This window comes from Neophocaena asiaeorientalis, unplaced genomic scaffold (assembly GCF_003031525.2).
Source record: "Neophocaena asiaeorientalis asiaeorientalis breed wild unplaced genomic scaffold, Neophocaena_asiaeorientalis_V1.1 scaffold1, whole genome shotgun sequence".
Taxonomy (NCBI): Eukaryota; Metazoa; Chordata; class Mammalia; order Artiodactyla; family Phocoenidae; genus Neophocaena; species Neophocaena asiaeorientalis.
In genome coordinates, this window is record NW_020171981.1 from 4,835,699 (window position 1) to 4,851,925 (window position 16,227).

The following is a 16,227-nucleotide window of genomic DNA, read 5'->3' on the forward strand; positions in this document are numbered from 1 at the left end:
TGGAAGGTCTGGGCGTCATTTATTGACAGCAGTTTACACACATTTGCTTTCTTCCCGTGGCTGTTCCCTTCAAGGCGCAGGCACAGAGCCCTCTAGAGAGGGCAGTCTCTGAACAAGGGAAGCAGGAACTCAGGATGCACACGTCTCTGGCAGGCCCATGTAGCCCCGGCCGGATGCAATCCTTCAAGCTGGAAATCCGCCGGGTATTTGAGACACCAAGGTGGGAGGTGGAGAGGGAGGCCAGAGGACTCACATCTTGGTCCAGGCCTGCTTTCTCATTATCCAAGTCCATTCCAGCTTTAGGACCCTGGGGTAGGGGTAGGGCAGCAAATCAGCCCACCCACCTTCACAGGGGCAGATTCTTCAATCCGTGCTTCCGCTGGCCCCGCAGCTAAAGAGAATCGGCCTATGGTAAGAGACAGAGCGCTTCCTCTCTGACCCTCCCCAGCACCTCTCCTCAGCTGGGTATGTGAAGGAACCACTGGAGAAAACCGAGGCCGGTGTTCGGTGTTGTTCAGCTGCGCATGCCGTCTTCCTCAAATCATGAATAAAAGATAGGTTGGAGGCTACCAGTCTACTCAGGCCGCCCACTGACTCCCAGCTCATCACACACATGGTCCTGCCTGTCTTCTGCCCACTGCCAGTGCCTAGGCTGGAGCGCCAGCAGGCCCCACAGACGGGAGCCAAGCTGGTCTGTGTAGGCACTTGGCAACTCTGGGTAGGGAGGCGGATAAAAAAAGGGGATGGAAATGAGAAGAGTGAAAGAGCTTCACCTGATCAAGTAATTAGAGATCCGAAGTGATTTTACTTTTATTTCCTTCACTTTAAGCCAATCATGAAGTTTCACAGTGATTTCTGGGGCGGGAGAAGGAAGGTGGTGGTGAGCATCATGGGGGCTGTGGTCCAGATGGCCCCAGGAGGTGCGGGTCTCACTGGGGCAGCTGGAGGAGCACCGACTGCCCAGTGGGCAGGTAGGTGATGTTCCGGGAGCGCGACAGCTGGTACGCGATGTCCTCCGCCGCCTCCAGCTTGCGCAGCTCGATCAGGCCGTCGCCCGCAGTGGTGAGCGAGTTGGCGATCAGCTCTGCTGCCTTGGAGTCGCCCTCCGCAGAGATGATGGCTGCCTTCTTCTGCTGCTCAGCCTACGGGGGTGCAAGCAGAGAGACCAAGATCACATCTTGGGGTGCTGGATGGCGGCTACGGCCTCAAAAGGACCACGTTAGGCATCCTCACCGGGTCCCGAAGGAACCCTGGGACTTTACCTCCCCCTCCAGACAGGGTCAACAAGCACTGTCCACCCAACCCTCCTCTCTCCTGTCTTGCCACTGTAGGGACACATTTCTGTTGGCTATATAAATAGCTGTCTTATTTAAAAGTCCTCAATAATATTAATAGCAACCCAGTCCAGCCACATACTCCAAGGCAGGAGGACTCCAGGCCAAGGAAAGCAGGAGAGAAAGAAAGATGGAATTAATCCTCATCTTTCCCTCCAGCCCCAAGTCAAAGCGACTTTCATCAAAACCAGTGCAGCTAAGCAGGAGCGGCAGGCACGGGACGCTCCCTGAAGTCGCTCTTGGGCTAAACTAGTTCCCGACCAGGAACTCGGGCACGCAGAACGAGGCCTCCTGGCTTCCCCTACCCTTACCAACAGGAGGGCGTCTATCTGCAATGCATGACCTTCAGAAGCACGGGAGGAGAACACAGTGTGGAGCCTGTCTGAGATGAACAGACAGCTGTTCAGCTGAGGTTCTGGGACTGTCCACTCAACAAATATTTATTGATACCTAGAATCTAACCCAGGCATGGTTTGGGACATGTTCTAGGGGCTGGAAAGAGGCAGAAAAAAGTGGAAAAAGAAAAAATAAGGCTCCATCCACATGGAGTTTATATTCTCTAAAGTTAAATGTCTACCCATATACCTCTCTTTTGGCTGATTCTAAGGACTAAGGTGTCCTGGATTAGGAATAAAAATCCAAGAGAATTAGTGGTGGGGAGAAGGGAATATATGAAATAAATACACCTTTGCAAAGACCGAAAGACCAGGCCCTACGCAACTGTACTGCGTCCCAGCACTCTGACACATCTGGGTGGATTTAGTGCTTGAAAGAAATCCAGTGATGACAGTGTACCTGGTGCAACGTTTGATCCCTTTTGCTGTCAGCTTTCACTATGTAACCACAGTTAAAAATGACCTCTCAGTGAAGCTGAAAATATTCCAGAAGAAACATTTTTATTTGTGGGAGACTGTTTTTGATCATAGGGACGTGGAAAAAAAATTACCCTTCAGTGATTTAAGAACATAACTTCACATATCCCTGACTAGACCCCGAAGACTCTGGAACCAATTGCAGGAGTACAGTCCCTTCGATCCCCTTCCGATGATCCCGGAAGAGATGACAGATGATGAATTTCCAGGCCACCCAGCAAACAGGGAGGCTGAGCAAAGGAGAAAGGGGAGAGAGGCTCCTGCCATCTGGTTGAGTGCTCACCTTTTCCACCACAAATCTGGCCCTCTCTGCTTCCTGCTGAGCCACCTGTTTGGCTTCCACCGCTTCTGTGAACACCTTCCCAAAGGTCAGATGCGTCTAAGGGGAGAGAGTGAGCACGAGATGAGGCAGAGTAATGGCTTCGACAGCGCTGCTGCAGGGCCCGCACGGCCGCTGGAGGAAGAGGCCACGAATGGCTCTAGCAGCTGGAGATAATGTGAGGTCAGAACGCCCTTCCACCTCCACATCCGTGCCCAAACTGAGTTCACACCCCAGAATCCTCGGCTGCCCAAAATGCTCCTGTACCTCATTCTGGCACCCTCAGGTAGAACACAGCCCACGGGCACCAGAAGGTATCTACTCGATTGACCACCTCCCTAGGGGAGGAGACCTGTGGGTCCCAGGACCCCCACCACTGACTAGTGCTCTTCCAAGGTCCTTTGATGGCCTGCTTGAAGCCCCCAGAGAAGCCAGATGGAAAACTGAGCCCCTGAGAGTGAGGGATGCAGCTGGTTCTCAGGGATTCAAGAGTGTGCTGCTCTCTGCTTATGACTTAACCAGTCCACTGCTTTCTCACAGCATCTCCACCACAAAACAGGAAGAGGACTAGAGAGACGATTTCCAAACCATGATTTTGCAAATCATGGTTTTCCCTATGTGTGAGTGCTTCTGATAAAGGGTTTAAAAGAAAGAGAAGGCAGGTAGAGGTATTGCTTCGGGTGAAGGTTTAAAATTCTGATTATGCATCGGTCTTCCCTAACAACACGAGTGACCGAGACTTCGCTGAAGTGATGTATCTGTGATGACAGCGCAAACAACGGAAACAGATCTCAGCACTACTAATGCCTAGTCTAATTTATCTATATTTTTTATTAAAAGGGAAGAATAAAGGGGATAACAGCATTGGTTTTGCTACCAAATTCTACTTGTTTCATTTCCTCCACTACCCTCCCAACCTCTGCTTTAAAAAAAGAAAATAAGCGGCTCAAAACTTCTCCTGAAGAGTAAATCCCAGTCCAATGTCTTCCAGAATTTTTAACACTCCTAACTCTTAAACTGCAGCTGTTCTAGCTCGCCTGCTCCATTTCTGGACTCTTGTTCAAAGTTTGGGAAAGAAAATACAATCCTGAGCAATGAAAAAGAAATGCGTAATTAAGGAATAAAACTTCTTTCTAAAAGGGCCAGCTGAGGGCAGCAAATTCCCCATGAAACCTAATTTTCTTCTCACACCTCTTAGATATGGTTTCTTGTGGTCAACCCCCATTTCCCTAGAATGGAGTATGTGGTCAAAGTCTAGCAAAATGCCAAGCTTCTCCTTAGGCTTTTACTTAGTGTGTTCTCACTCACGGCCACAGTGTTTAACACTAAGTGGGAGAGCCTGAGGAACCACTCTGGTCCAAGGAGCCAAATGGCTGCAGCCTGGCGTCTTGCCAGTAGAGGGAGCCCACGAGCCCTTCCACGGCTGGAAGGCAGTTGCGGCAAGTGGAGCAGTGCCCTGGGGTGGGCGCAGGGTATGTAGTGTTACTGTTTAAACAGCTGCACAGATGCTGAGGGGGAAGCTGTGCCTTTCCCCAGCGACGCACAGGAGAACGGAATGGGAAACACTCTACCTCACTACCCGAACAAATCACTCCAAATGATTTTCCCCAGAGAATCAGAAACACGACCCCTTCCCCTCACCCTCCTCGATCTGAAATGCTATCCTGCCTGTATTGCTTTCTGTCTGCACTGCGGCATTCAGTGTCATATAAATACACAGACCACACAGTCTCAAGAGGATAGCTTATGCCTCAGAGATGCCCCCTGCCTCCCATACCAGGCTTTGGGAAACAGAACCATTCATTTACACTCTATCACCTTTCATGGGGAGGTCCCAGAGCTAACCTGACTGCGCTTTAGACCCTAGGTGTTAGGAAATTCCTCGGGGTCAGGCTGGGAGGTCTGTGCTAGGGAGAAAGACTATCCCAGCTGTTCTCTAGTCTCTACCCAGCAGTTTCTGCCTGTGTCCAACAGGGTGAGCAGGACATCACTTCCTGGGGAGCTCGGGGGAACATTCGGTTTGGGGAAGGTGAAAAATCTAGTGGTCAGGGCCAAAAGTTAAAAGAAAAATGTCTGTGGCACAGGGGAGGTAAAAGAACCTTCTTCTGAAAACAAACCCGAGGAGACTGCCACATGCCACCAAGAAGGTTCCATGTTTTCAAGCCTTCATTGAGGAAAGTGGAAGGTAGGACCTCACAGCGTCTACCCAGATATGGAACCAGGCACCCTCCCCTGCAGGCACCCCAAGACCCTTACCAAGGATACGTCATCCAGGATGAGCCCAAAGGTTGCTGCTCGCTCCGTGAGGTCATCGCTCACCTGTCTGGAGACCAGCTCTCTCTGGGTGATCAGTTCTCCAGCATCAAAGCGAGCCTGGTTCCAAGGGAGGGCAGAGGAGCCGGTCAGGATAATGAGGAAGCAGAGTCCCAACCAGTCACCGCCAAGCTCTTCCTGCCACCTAGCGATCTCCTGGGGGCTGGGCTCGAGGCTCGAGGCTGAGGCCCTGTTCACTCACCACCACGGACTTGAGGATCTCGGTGGTGATGGACGGCAGCACGCGCTCGTCGTAGTCCTCTCCGATGCTGGTGAAGATGCGGGGGAGCTGGCTAGCAACCGGCCGGAAGAGGATGCGCAAGGTGATGTTGACATTCTGTAAATCTTAGGGTAGGGGAGAAGTGCTGGAGTTAAAAGTAAAAACCAAAGTGGCCTTCTATGACCTCTCCTACCCCAAATTTGCTATAATTTATAAGTAAAGTTGCCGATTATCAGATCCTAGAGGGTGAGGCGCACCTGTGCGTGGTCTCCTTGGTAGAGAACCCAGCACAGCATCAGCGTTAAAAACTTCTCCAAGGATTCTGGTGATGACAGCTTTTCAGTGTGTCCTGAATGCCCTCTGATATAAGTAAATTCAGATTGTACATCTAACAGTTGCCATGGATATGCCTGGAACACTGAATATTTTAAGAAAACAGATAGGCCAATGCCAAGAATTCTAGGGTAAGTCCTCTCCAAGGCCCAGTGAATGTGGCCCAAGGTAGGAGTGTGCCTCAGAGAGGTGACCGTGGGTCCAGCAGACTAGCAGTCTAAGGCCTGGCTGCAGCCTCAACTCTGCTGTTTACTAATTATGCGGGATCACTAAGCCTTAGCCTATCTCAGCTTATTTCCTCACATGTAAGAATGGGGATGATTTCATCTGCCTCCCAGGCATGTTGGGAGAAACCGAAGGAGGAAACAGATATAAAGGCACTCTGTCAAATGCGCAACAGATGTAAGGGGTTATCAGACTCATCTAGAGGCCGTTTCTCATTACTTGGCAGAGTCAAAGGACCCAGGGAGGGAATTACAACTTCCCCTGACAATGCAGTCCTACTTGGAGCTAAGGCACTGTCACGGCCTGCTTGCAGTCAGTCATCAACCATATGGACCAAACGCCCATGACATGAGTTCTGAACCAGGCACCAGAGTGGGAAATGGTTATACACCGTCCCTGATCTCTGCAAGTTCCTATCAAGTTTTGAAGATAGGTGTATAATGTGTCCTTAGAACAACTGCAAAACAGTAGAGAAAGAAATCCCAAAAAGGAGGAAAGTTCAGAACTAGGCCTTTAAGTTAAAATATGATGTTTCTTGATTAACCCCACTCCACCGCTGATTTCCTCTGATGTAGCAGGCAGGCCAGACCCTTTACAGGAGGCTCCTCCTCTCTCTGGCCAGGAGCGACAGGACAGATCAGTCAACACGACTGTACCCTTTCCCCTCCTCTGCCCGACGCACTTCTCATCCTAAGTGCCAGTGCAGACGCACGTTCCTCACGGGAGCTCTCTTCTCGGCGTCCCCTCCATGCTGTGGTCCCCGCGCCCCACTCTAGTGCCTGTCCACATGGCTATCTCCCTAGCCAGGCCAAGCTCCTCAAGGCTCCCGCTCTAGTCAACTTTGAACTACCCCACCCTCTGACCCAGCGCAAAGCCTGCCACTATGACAGAAAGCAAACATCTGCTGAGGGACAGCAACACCCATGCAACCCTCTCCTCCTGCTGCACAGAAACGTCACGGCCAAGACAGCACCTGCCGTTCCATCTACTGCCTGTGCACCTCTATGTGCACGATGGGGGGAGAACCATGACAGCCATTCATTTTAGGCTCCAACTGGGAAGCCAGTGGCGTGTCAGACCAGATTGCTCTCAGGGATGTGGGCCTTGGCCTGTGAGAGAACAATGTGAGGGCAGCACTGCTGGAAACAGAGGCCTTGGAAAGCAAGGCAAAGGGTAAGTCAGCTGTGAAGGCAAACAGAACAGCTGGAGATCCGTTTACAGTCACCCTGGGAAACAAGAACTGATGGGAAGGGTCAACCGAGGGAGCAAAGGCACACTTAGATTTCTTTAAAATTGGATTGCTATGTAACTCTTGAAATATATCTTTGTTCATTTCTCTAAATTTGTACAACTGTGTGCGTATTTTAAGTATATAGGCATACCTCACTTTCTTGAGCTTCACAGACACTGCATTTTTTTACAAATTGAAGGTTTGGGGCAACCCTGTGTCAAACAAGTCTATCGGCACCATTTTTCCAACAGCACCCGCTCACTTCACGTCTCTGTCACATCTTGGTAATTCCTGCAATATTTCAAACTTTCCCGATATTATTATATTTGTTATGGTGATCTGATGATGGTTGGCATTTTTTAGCCATAAGGTATTTTTTAATTAAGGTATTGTATATACATTGTTTCTTTAGAGAGAAAGCTATTGCACCCGTAACAGGCTACAGTATGGGGTGAACTCTATGCGCTGGGAAACCAAAATATTCGTGACTCGCTCCATCACAATATGTGCTTTGCTGCGGTGGTCTGGAACCGAACTCACAACATCTCTGAGGTACGCCTGTATATTTCTTTCTCTGTAGCCACATAAAACTCTTCACGGAAAATATGCCAGGAATTCGTACTACGAGAAGTTCAACCCGTTCGGGATCCCACAGCAGCCCTTCCACACTCTCTATTTTACCTGACCCACAGACAAGACTCACCTTTGCTACCAGTGATTACTGGCACGTTACGTGGTCGGGAGCGGCAGTCAAAGATAATTGGTTTCTGTACCCAAGGGATGAGGAAGTGAGTCCCTTCCCCTACGACAATGTCCTGCACTCCACGGAACCGGTCAAAGATGACAGCTCTGTGCCCAGCATCCACTAGGAATGAAGAATAATGATGGGTCAGAAAAATCCCCTCACCCTTTAACCAAAAGGATCATGGTTTTGAAAGATCCCTGGTGCCTTCCATTCATTTATTAAGTCTCCCCTCTCCTGCTCTTTCTTCCTACACTTCTGGTCTCTAGAGGCCTCTAAACAGCTATAAAACTAAGCAATCATTTCCCATCCCACATGTCCTCCCAAGGACTTCGGTAATAGGATCTATTCCTCAGCATCCTTTCTCCTTGAAACAACTGGCTGCTGACTTTCTGATTAACCACCTCCCAAAACTTCTTTCTAAAACTCACCAGTCTTCACTGTTACCACAGTCCATCCTGGTTCCAATTTAACTCAGTGTTTCCGGAAGCAGCATCCTCCCTATGGCGATCCTAAAATTTGGAAGGCCCCACTTTTTCTTTCCAATAGATTGGTTTCTCTAAGGTCTGAAGGGGTTATAGAGCTGTCTTGCTGATTCAGAAAGAAATTAGTAATGGTGACTACTGTTTAGCTATGCAGGGGTGGCCAAAAAGATCAGAGTATAAAGCTGCACCATTGAAGGAGAGCAGGCTTTTCTTTCTTTCTTTTTAAATAAATTTATTTATTTTATTTTTGGCTGCGTTGGGTCTTCGCCGTGCGCGGGCTTTCTCTAGTTGTGGTGAGCGGGGGCTACTCTTCGTTGTGGTGCACGGGCTTCTCTTGTGGAGCACAGGCTCTAGGCGCGCGGGCTTCATTAGTTGTGGCACACGGGCTCAGTAATTGTGGTTCACGGGCTCTAGAGCACAGGCTCAGTAGATGTGGCACATGGGCTTAGTTGCTCCACAGCATGTGGGATCTGCCTGGGCCAGGGATAGACCCCGTGACTCCTGCATTGGCAGGCAGATTCTTAACCACTGTGCCACCAGGGCAGCCCAAGAGCAGGCTTTTCTGACCAGCTGCTTTCTGTCTCTGCCTTTTTGGACATTACAGTTGGCCCAAACACCTTCACTCTGAAAGTAATCCTCCTCTTGTCAGGGTCACACATGAGGTGGGTCGATCTACTGCTACTTTCCAACAGTGAAAGCTAGAGAATATCAGAGGCGGAGGGGGTCTTAGACATAAAGCAGTTCGATCCTGTGGCTTGACCAATGAGAAAGCTGAGGCCTGCGGAGCGGAAAATGACTTGCCTAAGGTCACAAAGAAAAGTGGAAAAGCCAGCTTAAACACCCAGCACACTGTTAAAAGCTGGGCAGTGCATCTCAAAGATATTTTCTCTGGAAAGACTCAACCACACCAGAGCAAAGCTGCTACTCAGGACAAGGTCACCGAAGGGCTAAAACCCTTGCTGAGTTATTCCACACACAGGCAGAAGAGAACCAACGAGCTCTCCATTTCAGCTGGCCAGCGAAATCCTGGCACTCTGCTGCAGCTGCTCTTTAAATTCACAGGAGCAGGTGGAAACGTCCAACTGGGCTGGGAGGCTCTTGGTGAATAAAGGCTCTGAGAGAACCTATGGCTACAAGGACAGAGGCCCTGATGACAATGCAACCATGTGGTGCAGGACGGCAGTAGGTGAGCCCTCTTGGTCACAAACACATTCACGGACAGCGGCTGCCAACAGGAGTGTCACACAGGCTATGAAGACTGAGAGAAGTCCTCTGGCAAAGGGCAGTGACCCACCACCCCTCAGTGCCTCACCATTATACAAGGCAGAGTTCACCACGCCTCCTGCAACGGCTAAGGCCAGGCCAAACTTGCCAATGGACTCAAACACTTTGGCAGCCATGTCTCCTTCTGCTGGGCCTGCTCACACCTAAGTGGGTAAAAACAAAACAATTCAATCCCAGAATCCTCAGAGTAAAGCCCTCTCTGAGGCATCACATGTACCTGTCGAGTTGGCCATTTCTACCCGCCCCCTCCCGAGAGCTCTAAATTATCGACTGAAGGACATTTCATAAATAACACTGCAGCTTGGATAAGTGTATACTCAATTCCTCTGCGCTTCTTTCTTCTTTCTCTACTACTTAAGAGAAAGGGTCTGGGGTCCTCGGTTCAAAATGGGAAGGAGGCATGGGCTTGATACCCATAGAGAACTTAGCCCCACACCAAACACCCTCCCATTTCCTGGACAGTCAGGCCCCAGGAGAGAGGCTGCGTGGCTGGTTCTGTGCAATTCTGGTTCAGAAAAGAATGTGATTCCAAGAACAAAATAACAATAATAGCTGACCTTTATACTAGGTAGTCTTCTAACAGCAATTTCCATATTTAATCCTCACACCAACCCGTATGAAGTAGATAACTACAGATGAGGAAACTGAGGCACACAGAAGTGTTAAGTTACACCAGGAGCCTAAGATCACGCAGCTATGAGGAGGGCTACCAGGATTAGAACCTAGAGGTCCAATTCTAGAAGGCACATCTTAACTCCTCACCACGTGGCTTCTCAACATCAGGCGTTAAGAATGACCTGTTATTATAGAAGCAGGCGCTACATGACGTTCTGGGGTCAACATATCCCGAGAACCAATCGGGCCAGAAAGGCCCTAAACAGCTGCACCCCGAGGGAGAGCCCGGGAACGAGTGGGGGTAGGGGGGCTGAGGCGGGGTGGGCGCGAGCACGGCTGACCTCACTAGAATCTACTCCAGCACTTAACTTTGTCTCACTCCGCCCCATTGCCGTCGTCCACTTCAGCCTCCCTACCTCCTCCCCAGACCTCAACGTCTCTACCTTCATCTCTCCCCGTGCACTTAAATCTTTCCTGAGACCAGGATGCCCAGTCCCGACCCCTCAGCTTTTCCATTCCTAACAGCTTCTAGATTATTCCTCACTCTGGCCCCATACACACCTACCTCACTCTACGCAACCCCTGGCTCCTCCCGTGCTCACCCCCTTTCCCCTCCGACACGAGGCGGACCCACGCATGGACCCCGCCCGCCCAAACCTGGGGCTAATGGGAGTGCAGAGGGGGACTGCGGAGACGCCCGGACGCGGGCCGTAGCGACTCCTCTCCATTCTCACCTGCTCCCACTCTGACCTCCACATGAATTCCCCAGACAAACATATTGCGCGTGCGCCGGGCAGCTCCCCCTCTTCCCCGCCTTCCTTCCAAGATCCGTGCCTCCGATTGGTAGGGACGAGCGCTGTGCATTCTGGGAAGGGTGGCTTGCAGCCTTACCTTAGTTCCCGGGCTCTTCGCAGAAGAACTACAATTTCCAAAAAGCCATGCAGCGGCTGGCCCGCACTGAAAAACTTTTCTCTTTGGTGGTACTAAAGGCCCAGAGGTTGCCGCAAAGCCTTTTGGGTGCTGTAGTTTCTTGAGGGATAAATGCACGTGCCTGTCCTGAACAGATTTGGAGCCTGCGAGAAGGTGGGCGCTAAGGCCCTCGCAAGGAGAGGCTGGGCCTGCTGGCTGGTGGCAGAGAAGGGCAAGGGCAAGTTTAGGACTGATGAAAGAGGGCGGGTGAGCATGCTGCAGAAAGTCGTGGTGAAGTAACTGGTGGGCTGAGAGATTGAAGGGCTGGCTTCTTTCCAAAGACCTATCTAGAAGCGACCTGAGTTGTGGGACCTTGATTGCCAGACCAGAGAGAACCTTAGAGACCACCTGGACTAGAAAATGAGACCCAGAGAGAGGAAGGGAGTCATTCAGGTTCATGCACCAATTTAAAAAGGGGTTGGGCTGAGTCTGGGTTCTGTGGACACCTTTTTTTTTTTTGTCTAAAACTGGTGGTTAATTTTCTACTGAATTTTATTCATTTATTTTAAATTAATTTTTATTGGAGTATGGTTGCCTTACAATGGTGTGTTAGCCTCCACTGCACAACAAAATGAATCAGCCATACACATACAGATATCCCGTCCCTTTTGGACTTCCTTCCCATTTAGGTTACCACAGTGCATTAGGTAGAGTTCCCTGTGGTATACAGTATGTTCCCATTAGTTGTCTATTTCATACATAGTATCAATAATGTATATGTGTCAATCCCAGTCTCCCGATTCCTCCCACCCAACCCCTTTCCCCCTTGGTATCCATACATTTGTTCTCTACTCTGTGTCTCTGCTTTGCAAATAAGATCATCTATACCGTTTTTCTAGATTCCACATATACGTGTTGTTGTATGATATTTGCTTTTCTCTTTCTGACTTCACTCTGTATGACACTCTCTAGGTCCATCCACGTCTCTACAATTTCATTCCTTTTTATGGCTGAGTAATATCCTATTGTATATATGTACCACATATTCTTTATACATTTCTCTGCTGATGGACATTTAGGTTTCTTCCATGTTCTGCCTATTGTAAATAGTGCCGCTATGAACATTGGGGTGCATGTGTTTTTTTGAATTATGGTTTTCTCTAGGTATATGCCCAGTAGTGGGATTGTTGGGTCATATGGTAGTTCTATTTTTAGTTTTTTAAGGAACCTCCATACTGTTTTTCGTAGTGGCTGAATCAATTTACATTCCCACCAACAGTGTATGAGGGTTCCCTTTTCTTCACACCCTCTCCAGCATTTATTGTTTGTAGATTTTTTGATGATGGTCAATCTGGCTGGTGCAAGGTGACATTTCTTTTTTTTTTTAAGTCTTATTTGGAGAAGTTGCAAGGATAGTACAGGGAACACATGTTTACTCAAATTCATCTATTGCTAACAATTTGCTCTATTTGGTTTTTTGATCTAAAACAATAAAACAACAGGTTATTTTATCAGCAAATTGGGTTTATTTGGGAACAGCAAAGAATTGCAATTCTGGACATGTAATCTATGGTAACCCACAGGCAAGTCTGCAGAACAAAGGAGAGGACCTTTCTTTTATAGTGGAGAAGGGGGAGTTGGGAGGGGCTGTCATAAACAAAGAGTTGGAGTAAACTGGGAATTTGAAAGTGTAGTGGCTTTTCATTGGCTGAGTTGTGACAGTCTGTTATTGACTGGGCTGTTGCTGGGCGAGGAGAAATTCAGGCAAAGGGAAAATTTTCCTTCTCCCTGCTGGATAGTAAAGTAGTAACCTTCTTCCTGTTGGAGATGCAAAGCTCTCTCTTCCTGTTGGGTTTTTACCTGTTGGTAGGGTGTGAGAGTTCCCCCTTCTGGCCTCCTGACTCAATTTAAAATGAGGTTTCTCTTTATTCATTTTCACACCTTATCATTTGTTCCCTTCTTCTCTCCCTCCCTCCCTTCTTCTCTCTCTTTGTATTTTCTAAGCATAAGCATATCCTTTTATATAAATTGAAAAAGTTTAATCTATCCTCTGCATTCCGTTTTTTTCCGTTGACCTAATAATGAACTTTATAGCAGTCTTCTCACCCCCTCCTACCACCCAATACGGGAAGCAGTCTAAGATTAGGTACTATATTTATTTTTCATGTCTCTTTAATCTCCTTTAATTTGTCCTCAGCCTTCCTTGCCTTTATTATATTAAAATAATAGAAAAAAAAAAAGAATGTTTCTCATTTTGAGTTTGTCTGATATTCCCTCATAATTAGATTTGTTGTTTTGCATTCTTAGCTGGGGTAGCTAAGTGGCGTACGGACACTTAATTTTAATGAAACCAGGCCCATTTCTGGATTCTAGTATGATTGGATTCCTTCAACTTCTTTTTCCTGCATTCCTCTCCTTTCTGTCCTCCTTTTTTTTTTTTTTTTTTTTTTTGCGGTACGCGGGCCTCCCACCGCCGTGGCCCGCCCCGTTGCGGGGCACAGGCTCCGGACGCACAGACTCAGCGGCCATGGCTCCCGGGCCCAGCCGCTCCGCGGCATGTGGGATCCCCCCGGACCGGGGCCCGAACCCGCGCCCCCCACATTGGCAGGCGGACTCCCAGCCACGGCACCACCAGGGAAGCCCAATTTTTTTTCTTTCTTTTTTTTTTTTTTTTTTGCGGTTGTCCCTCTTCTTTGTCTCCACTTGGCACCGGTGGGATGCCAAATGACCAGCGATATACGTGGCAGCACTCTTCAGGTGGTGTGGGTTTGCCCTGACTGCCCACAGTCTTTTCCTCTGCCTACCAGAATGCAAGCTGTATGAGAGCTGAATGTTTAGTCTGCTGTCTTCATTGTTCTCTTCCTAGAACATACAACAGTGCTTGGCACACAGTGGACACTCAATAAGTATTTGTTGAATGAATGAATAATGAAGGGCGTTGAAGTAGCTGGTTAGGCAGGCTGTGGCCAGGAAACGCAAGGCAGGATGCTCTGGAATCCTGTAAGAATAGCCTTAGTATTGTCTGCTTCTATTCTAACCTCACTAGCAGGAATGCTGGAAATATGAAAAGAAATCAGTTTTTGAATGTTTTATAACTTTCAAGTCTGTGTATCTACAGCGTCCCGCTTGAGTATCATTACAGTCTATTATCACTCTACAGACAAGGAAGTCGAGGTTCAGAGGTTAAATGACCCTTCCTCAGGGTCACTCACCTAGTCGGAGCCAGACTGGACCGGAATACACGTCTTCTAGGTCTAAGCCCTATATTCTTTCCATTTCCCCACACTGTGTCCTGGGAAGCAAAGGCAACAGGAAAGCTCACGTGACATGAGGGCATCGTGCGGACCTGGGCTAGTTGTAGGTGGAGAGGTGGGGAGGATGAAGTATAAGGATAATGAGGAGGATATCTGGGAAGAATTTAATTGTGCTGAGGCAAAAATTAGGGACAGAGCAGCACTGATGCACCAGCTTTCGGAGTGGATCCAATTTGTTGCTGCACAGAGCATTTTCCCCTTCAGCTCTTCTTCCCAGACTGGTGTACAGGTTGAAGATAACAAATACATCTTGAACACTGCCTGTGGACCAATTGCTTCATAAAGACATAATCTTATTTAACCCTATTTTCACATTACCCTTTTGGAAATGAAGAAATGAAGATTCAGAGACGTCAAGTAACTTGCTTACAGTCACACAGCTGGTAAATGGCAGATATGTATGATATCATAGCCAGTGCTCTTCCAAGCTGTGGGAATGTGTGATCTGTAAGTAATATGTAAACAAAGGTTGATTCTACTGCCAGGCTCATTGCTAACATGGGAAGGGTGGTAATTAAAGCAAATAATTATAGAAAAGCATCTCTTTTTCTTCATTTAACACATATTTTGAAGGCCTCTTGTGTCACGCTAGACATTGGGGATAAGTGATGCAGAAGATGGAGAGGGCCCCTGTCCTCATGGAGTTTACATTCTGGGTTAAAGGGAGGCTGGTGTATACAGAGAAAGACAAGTACACAAAGAAATAAATGATATGGAATTTTGACTAGCTTCATGAAGGAAACAAACAAATAACAGGAAGATGGTGAACCGGTAAAGAAGGCTTTGATCACAAGTAATAGAAAAGTGGACTCAACTGACAAACAATAAAGAGATATATCAAATAACAAGTCCCATGGGAGAGCAGGTCTGGGGTTGGTTAATTTAGTGGCTCACCAAGGCCATCAATGCTGCAGAATCTTTCCATCTTTCAGCTTCGCCATCTTCAGATGTTGACTTTCCTTCTCATGCTTGTCCCCGCAAGGTCACAGGATGACTGTAGAAGGTCCAAGCTTAATGTTCTCACACAGCAATAACCAAAGGTCAGAAGGCAGGAAAAGGACATGTCACATTTTGGTTCCCTTTATAAGAGCTAGGTAAAGTTTCCCAGAAGCACCCAAGCAGACATCCACCTATGAGTTATTAGGCAGAATTGTATCATCTGCCTATTTCTAGACAAGTCATTGGCAAAGGAATGGCATTGCAATGTTGGAATTGGATGAGCCAAGAGTTTACCTCTGGGACTGGGGAGGGCTGGCTTCTCCTAAACCACATGACTGCCTAATATGCTACCAAATCAAAATGGGGGTTCTTGTTAGCAAGGAACTGGATGCAAGGGAGGATGGATGTTGGAATTGCAACCAACCGTGTCTGACACAAAGGGTCTCTTTTGAGTGAGCTGCTCAAGGAGGCCTCCATGAGGAGATGACATTTAGGGCAAGATGTAAAGGAGTTAGACATGAAAGGTTGCGTGGGGGCTTCCCTGGTGGTGCAGTGGTTGGGAGTCCCCCTGCCAATGCAGGGGACGCGGGTTTGCGCTCTGGTCTAGAAGGATCCCACATGCCGCGGAGCAACTAGGCCCGTGTGCCACAACTACTGAGCCCGTGTGCCATAGCTACTGAAGCCCGTGCGCCTAGAGCCCGTGCACCACAACGAAGAGTACGCCTGCTCGACGTAACTGAAGAAAGCCCGCGTGCCGCAACAAAGACCTAATGCAGCCAAAAATAAATAAATAAACAAATAAATTTACTTTTAAAAAAAAGGTTGTGTGGGATGGGAGGTTGCCTTCAGGCAGAGGGAATAGTATGTGCAAATAGATTTGGCTGGTAAAGAGACGAGGAGCCCTTTTTAGATTCAGACAGTTTATTACTTACAGACACCAGAAGGAAGAGTAGCCGAAGGAGCCAGCTCGTCGTGGCCCTTGTGTAGGGCGACGCTGAAACAAACGGGGGCTAATGTTAGGACACTCTGTTTCTGAGGAGCCAGTGCCCTGCCGCAGCTAAGCAGGATTAGTGTTTGCTGCTGTATCCTTGG

At 48.4% G+C, this 16,227-nt stretch overlaps 1 protein-coding gene across 3 annotated transcripts; it reads right to left on the minus strand.

The window, feature by feature from the left end:
- Positions 1-10,776, minus strand: PHB1 (prohibitin 1). 3 transcript variants are annotated; one of them, XM_024745624.1, is made up of 7 exons: positions 10,708-10,776; positions 9,387-9,501; positions 7,551-7,712; positions 5,041-5,183; positions 4,782-4,898; positions 2,490-2,585; positions 1-1,142 (listed from the first exon to the last, which is right to left on the minus strand). In XM_024745624.1, the coding sequence occupies exons 2-7, from the start codon at positions 9,472-9,474 to the stop codon at positions 930-932; spliced, it is 819 nt and encodes a 272-aa protein (XP_024601392.1). In that variant the 5' UTR covers positions 9,475-9,501; positions 10,708-10,776; the 3' UTR covers positions 1-929. The 3 variants fall into 3 exon arrangements, with proteins under 3 accessions (XP_024601392.1, XP_024601401.1, XP_024601410.1); XM_024745633.1 differs by lacking the exon at positions 10,708-10,776 and adding an exon at positions 10,631-10,650 and having other exon boundaries at positions 3-1,142; XM_024745642.1 differs by lacking the exon at positions 10,708-10,776 and adding an exon at positions 9,916-9,935 and having other exon boundaries at positions 3-1,142.
- Between the last annotated feature and the right edge of the window lie 5,451 nt (positions 10,777-16,227).

Coding starts and splice junctions, on each gene's coding strand:
- PHB1 (XM_024745624.1), bottom strand. CDS start 9,474: ATGGCTGCCAAAGTGTTTGAGTCCATTGGCAAGTTTGGCCTGGCCTTA. Junction 4,899..5,040: donor AGATCCTCAAGTCCGTGGTG/GTGAGTGAACAG, acceptor CCTTGGAACCAG/GCTCGCTTTGATGCTGGAGA. Junction 2,586..4,781: donor TCCTGGATGACGTATCCTTG/GTAAGGGTCTTG, acceptor CTCTCCCCTTAG/ACGCATCTGACCTTTGGGAA.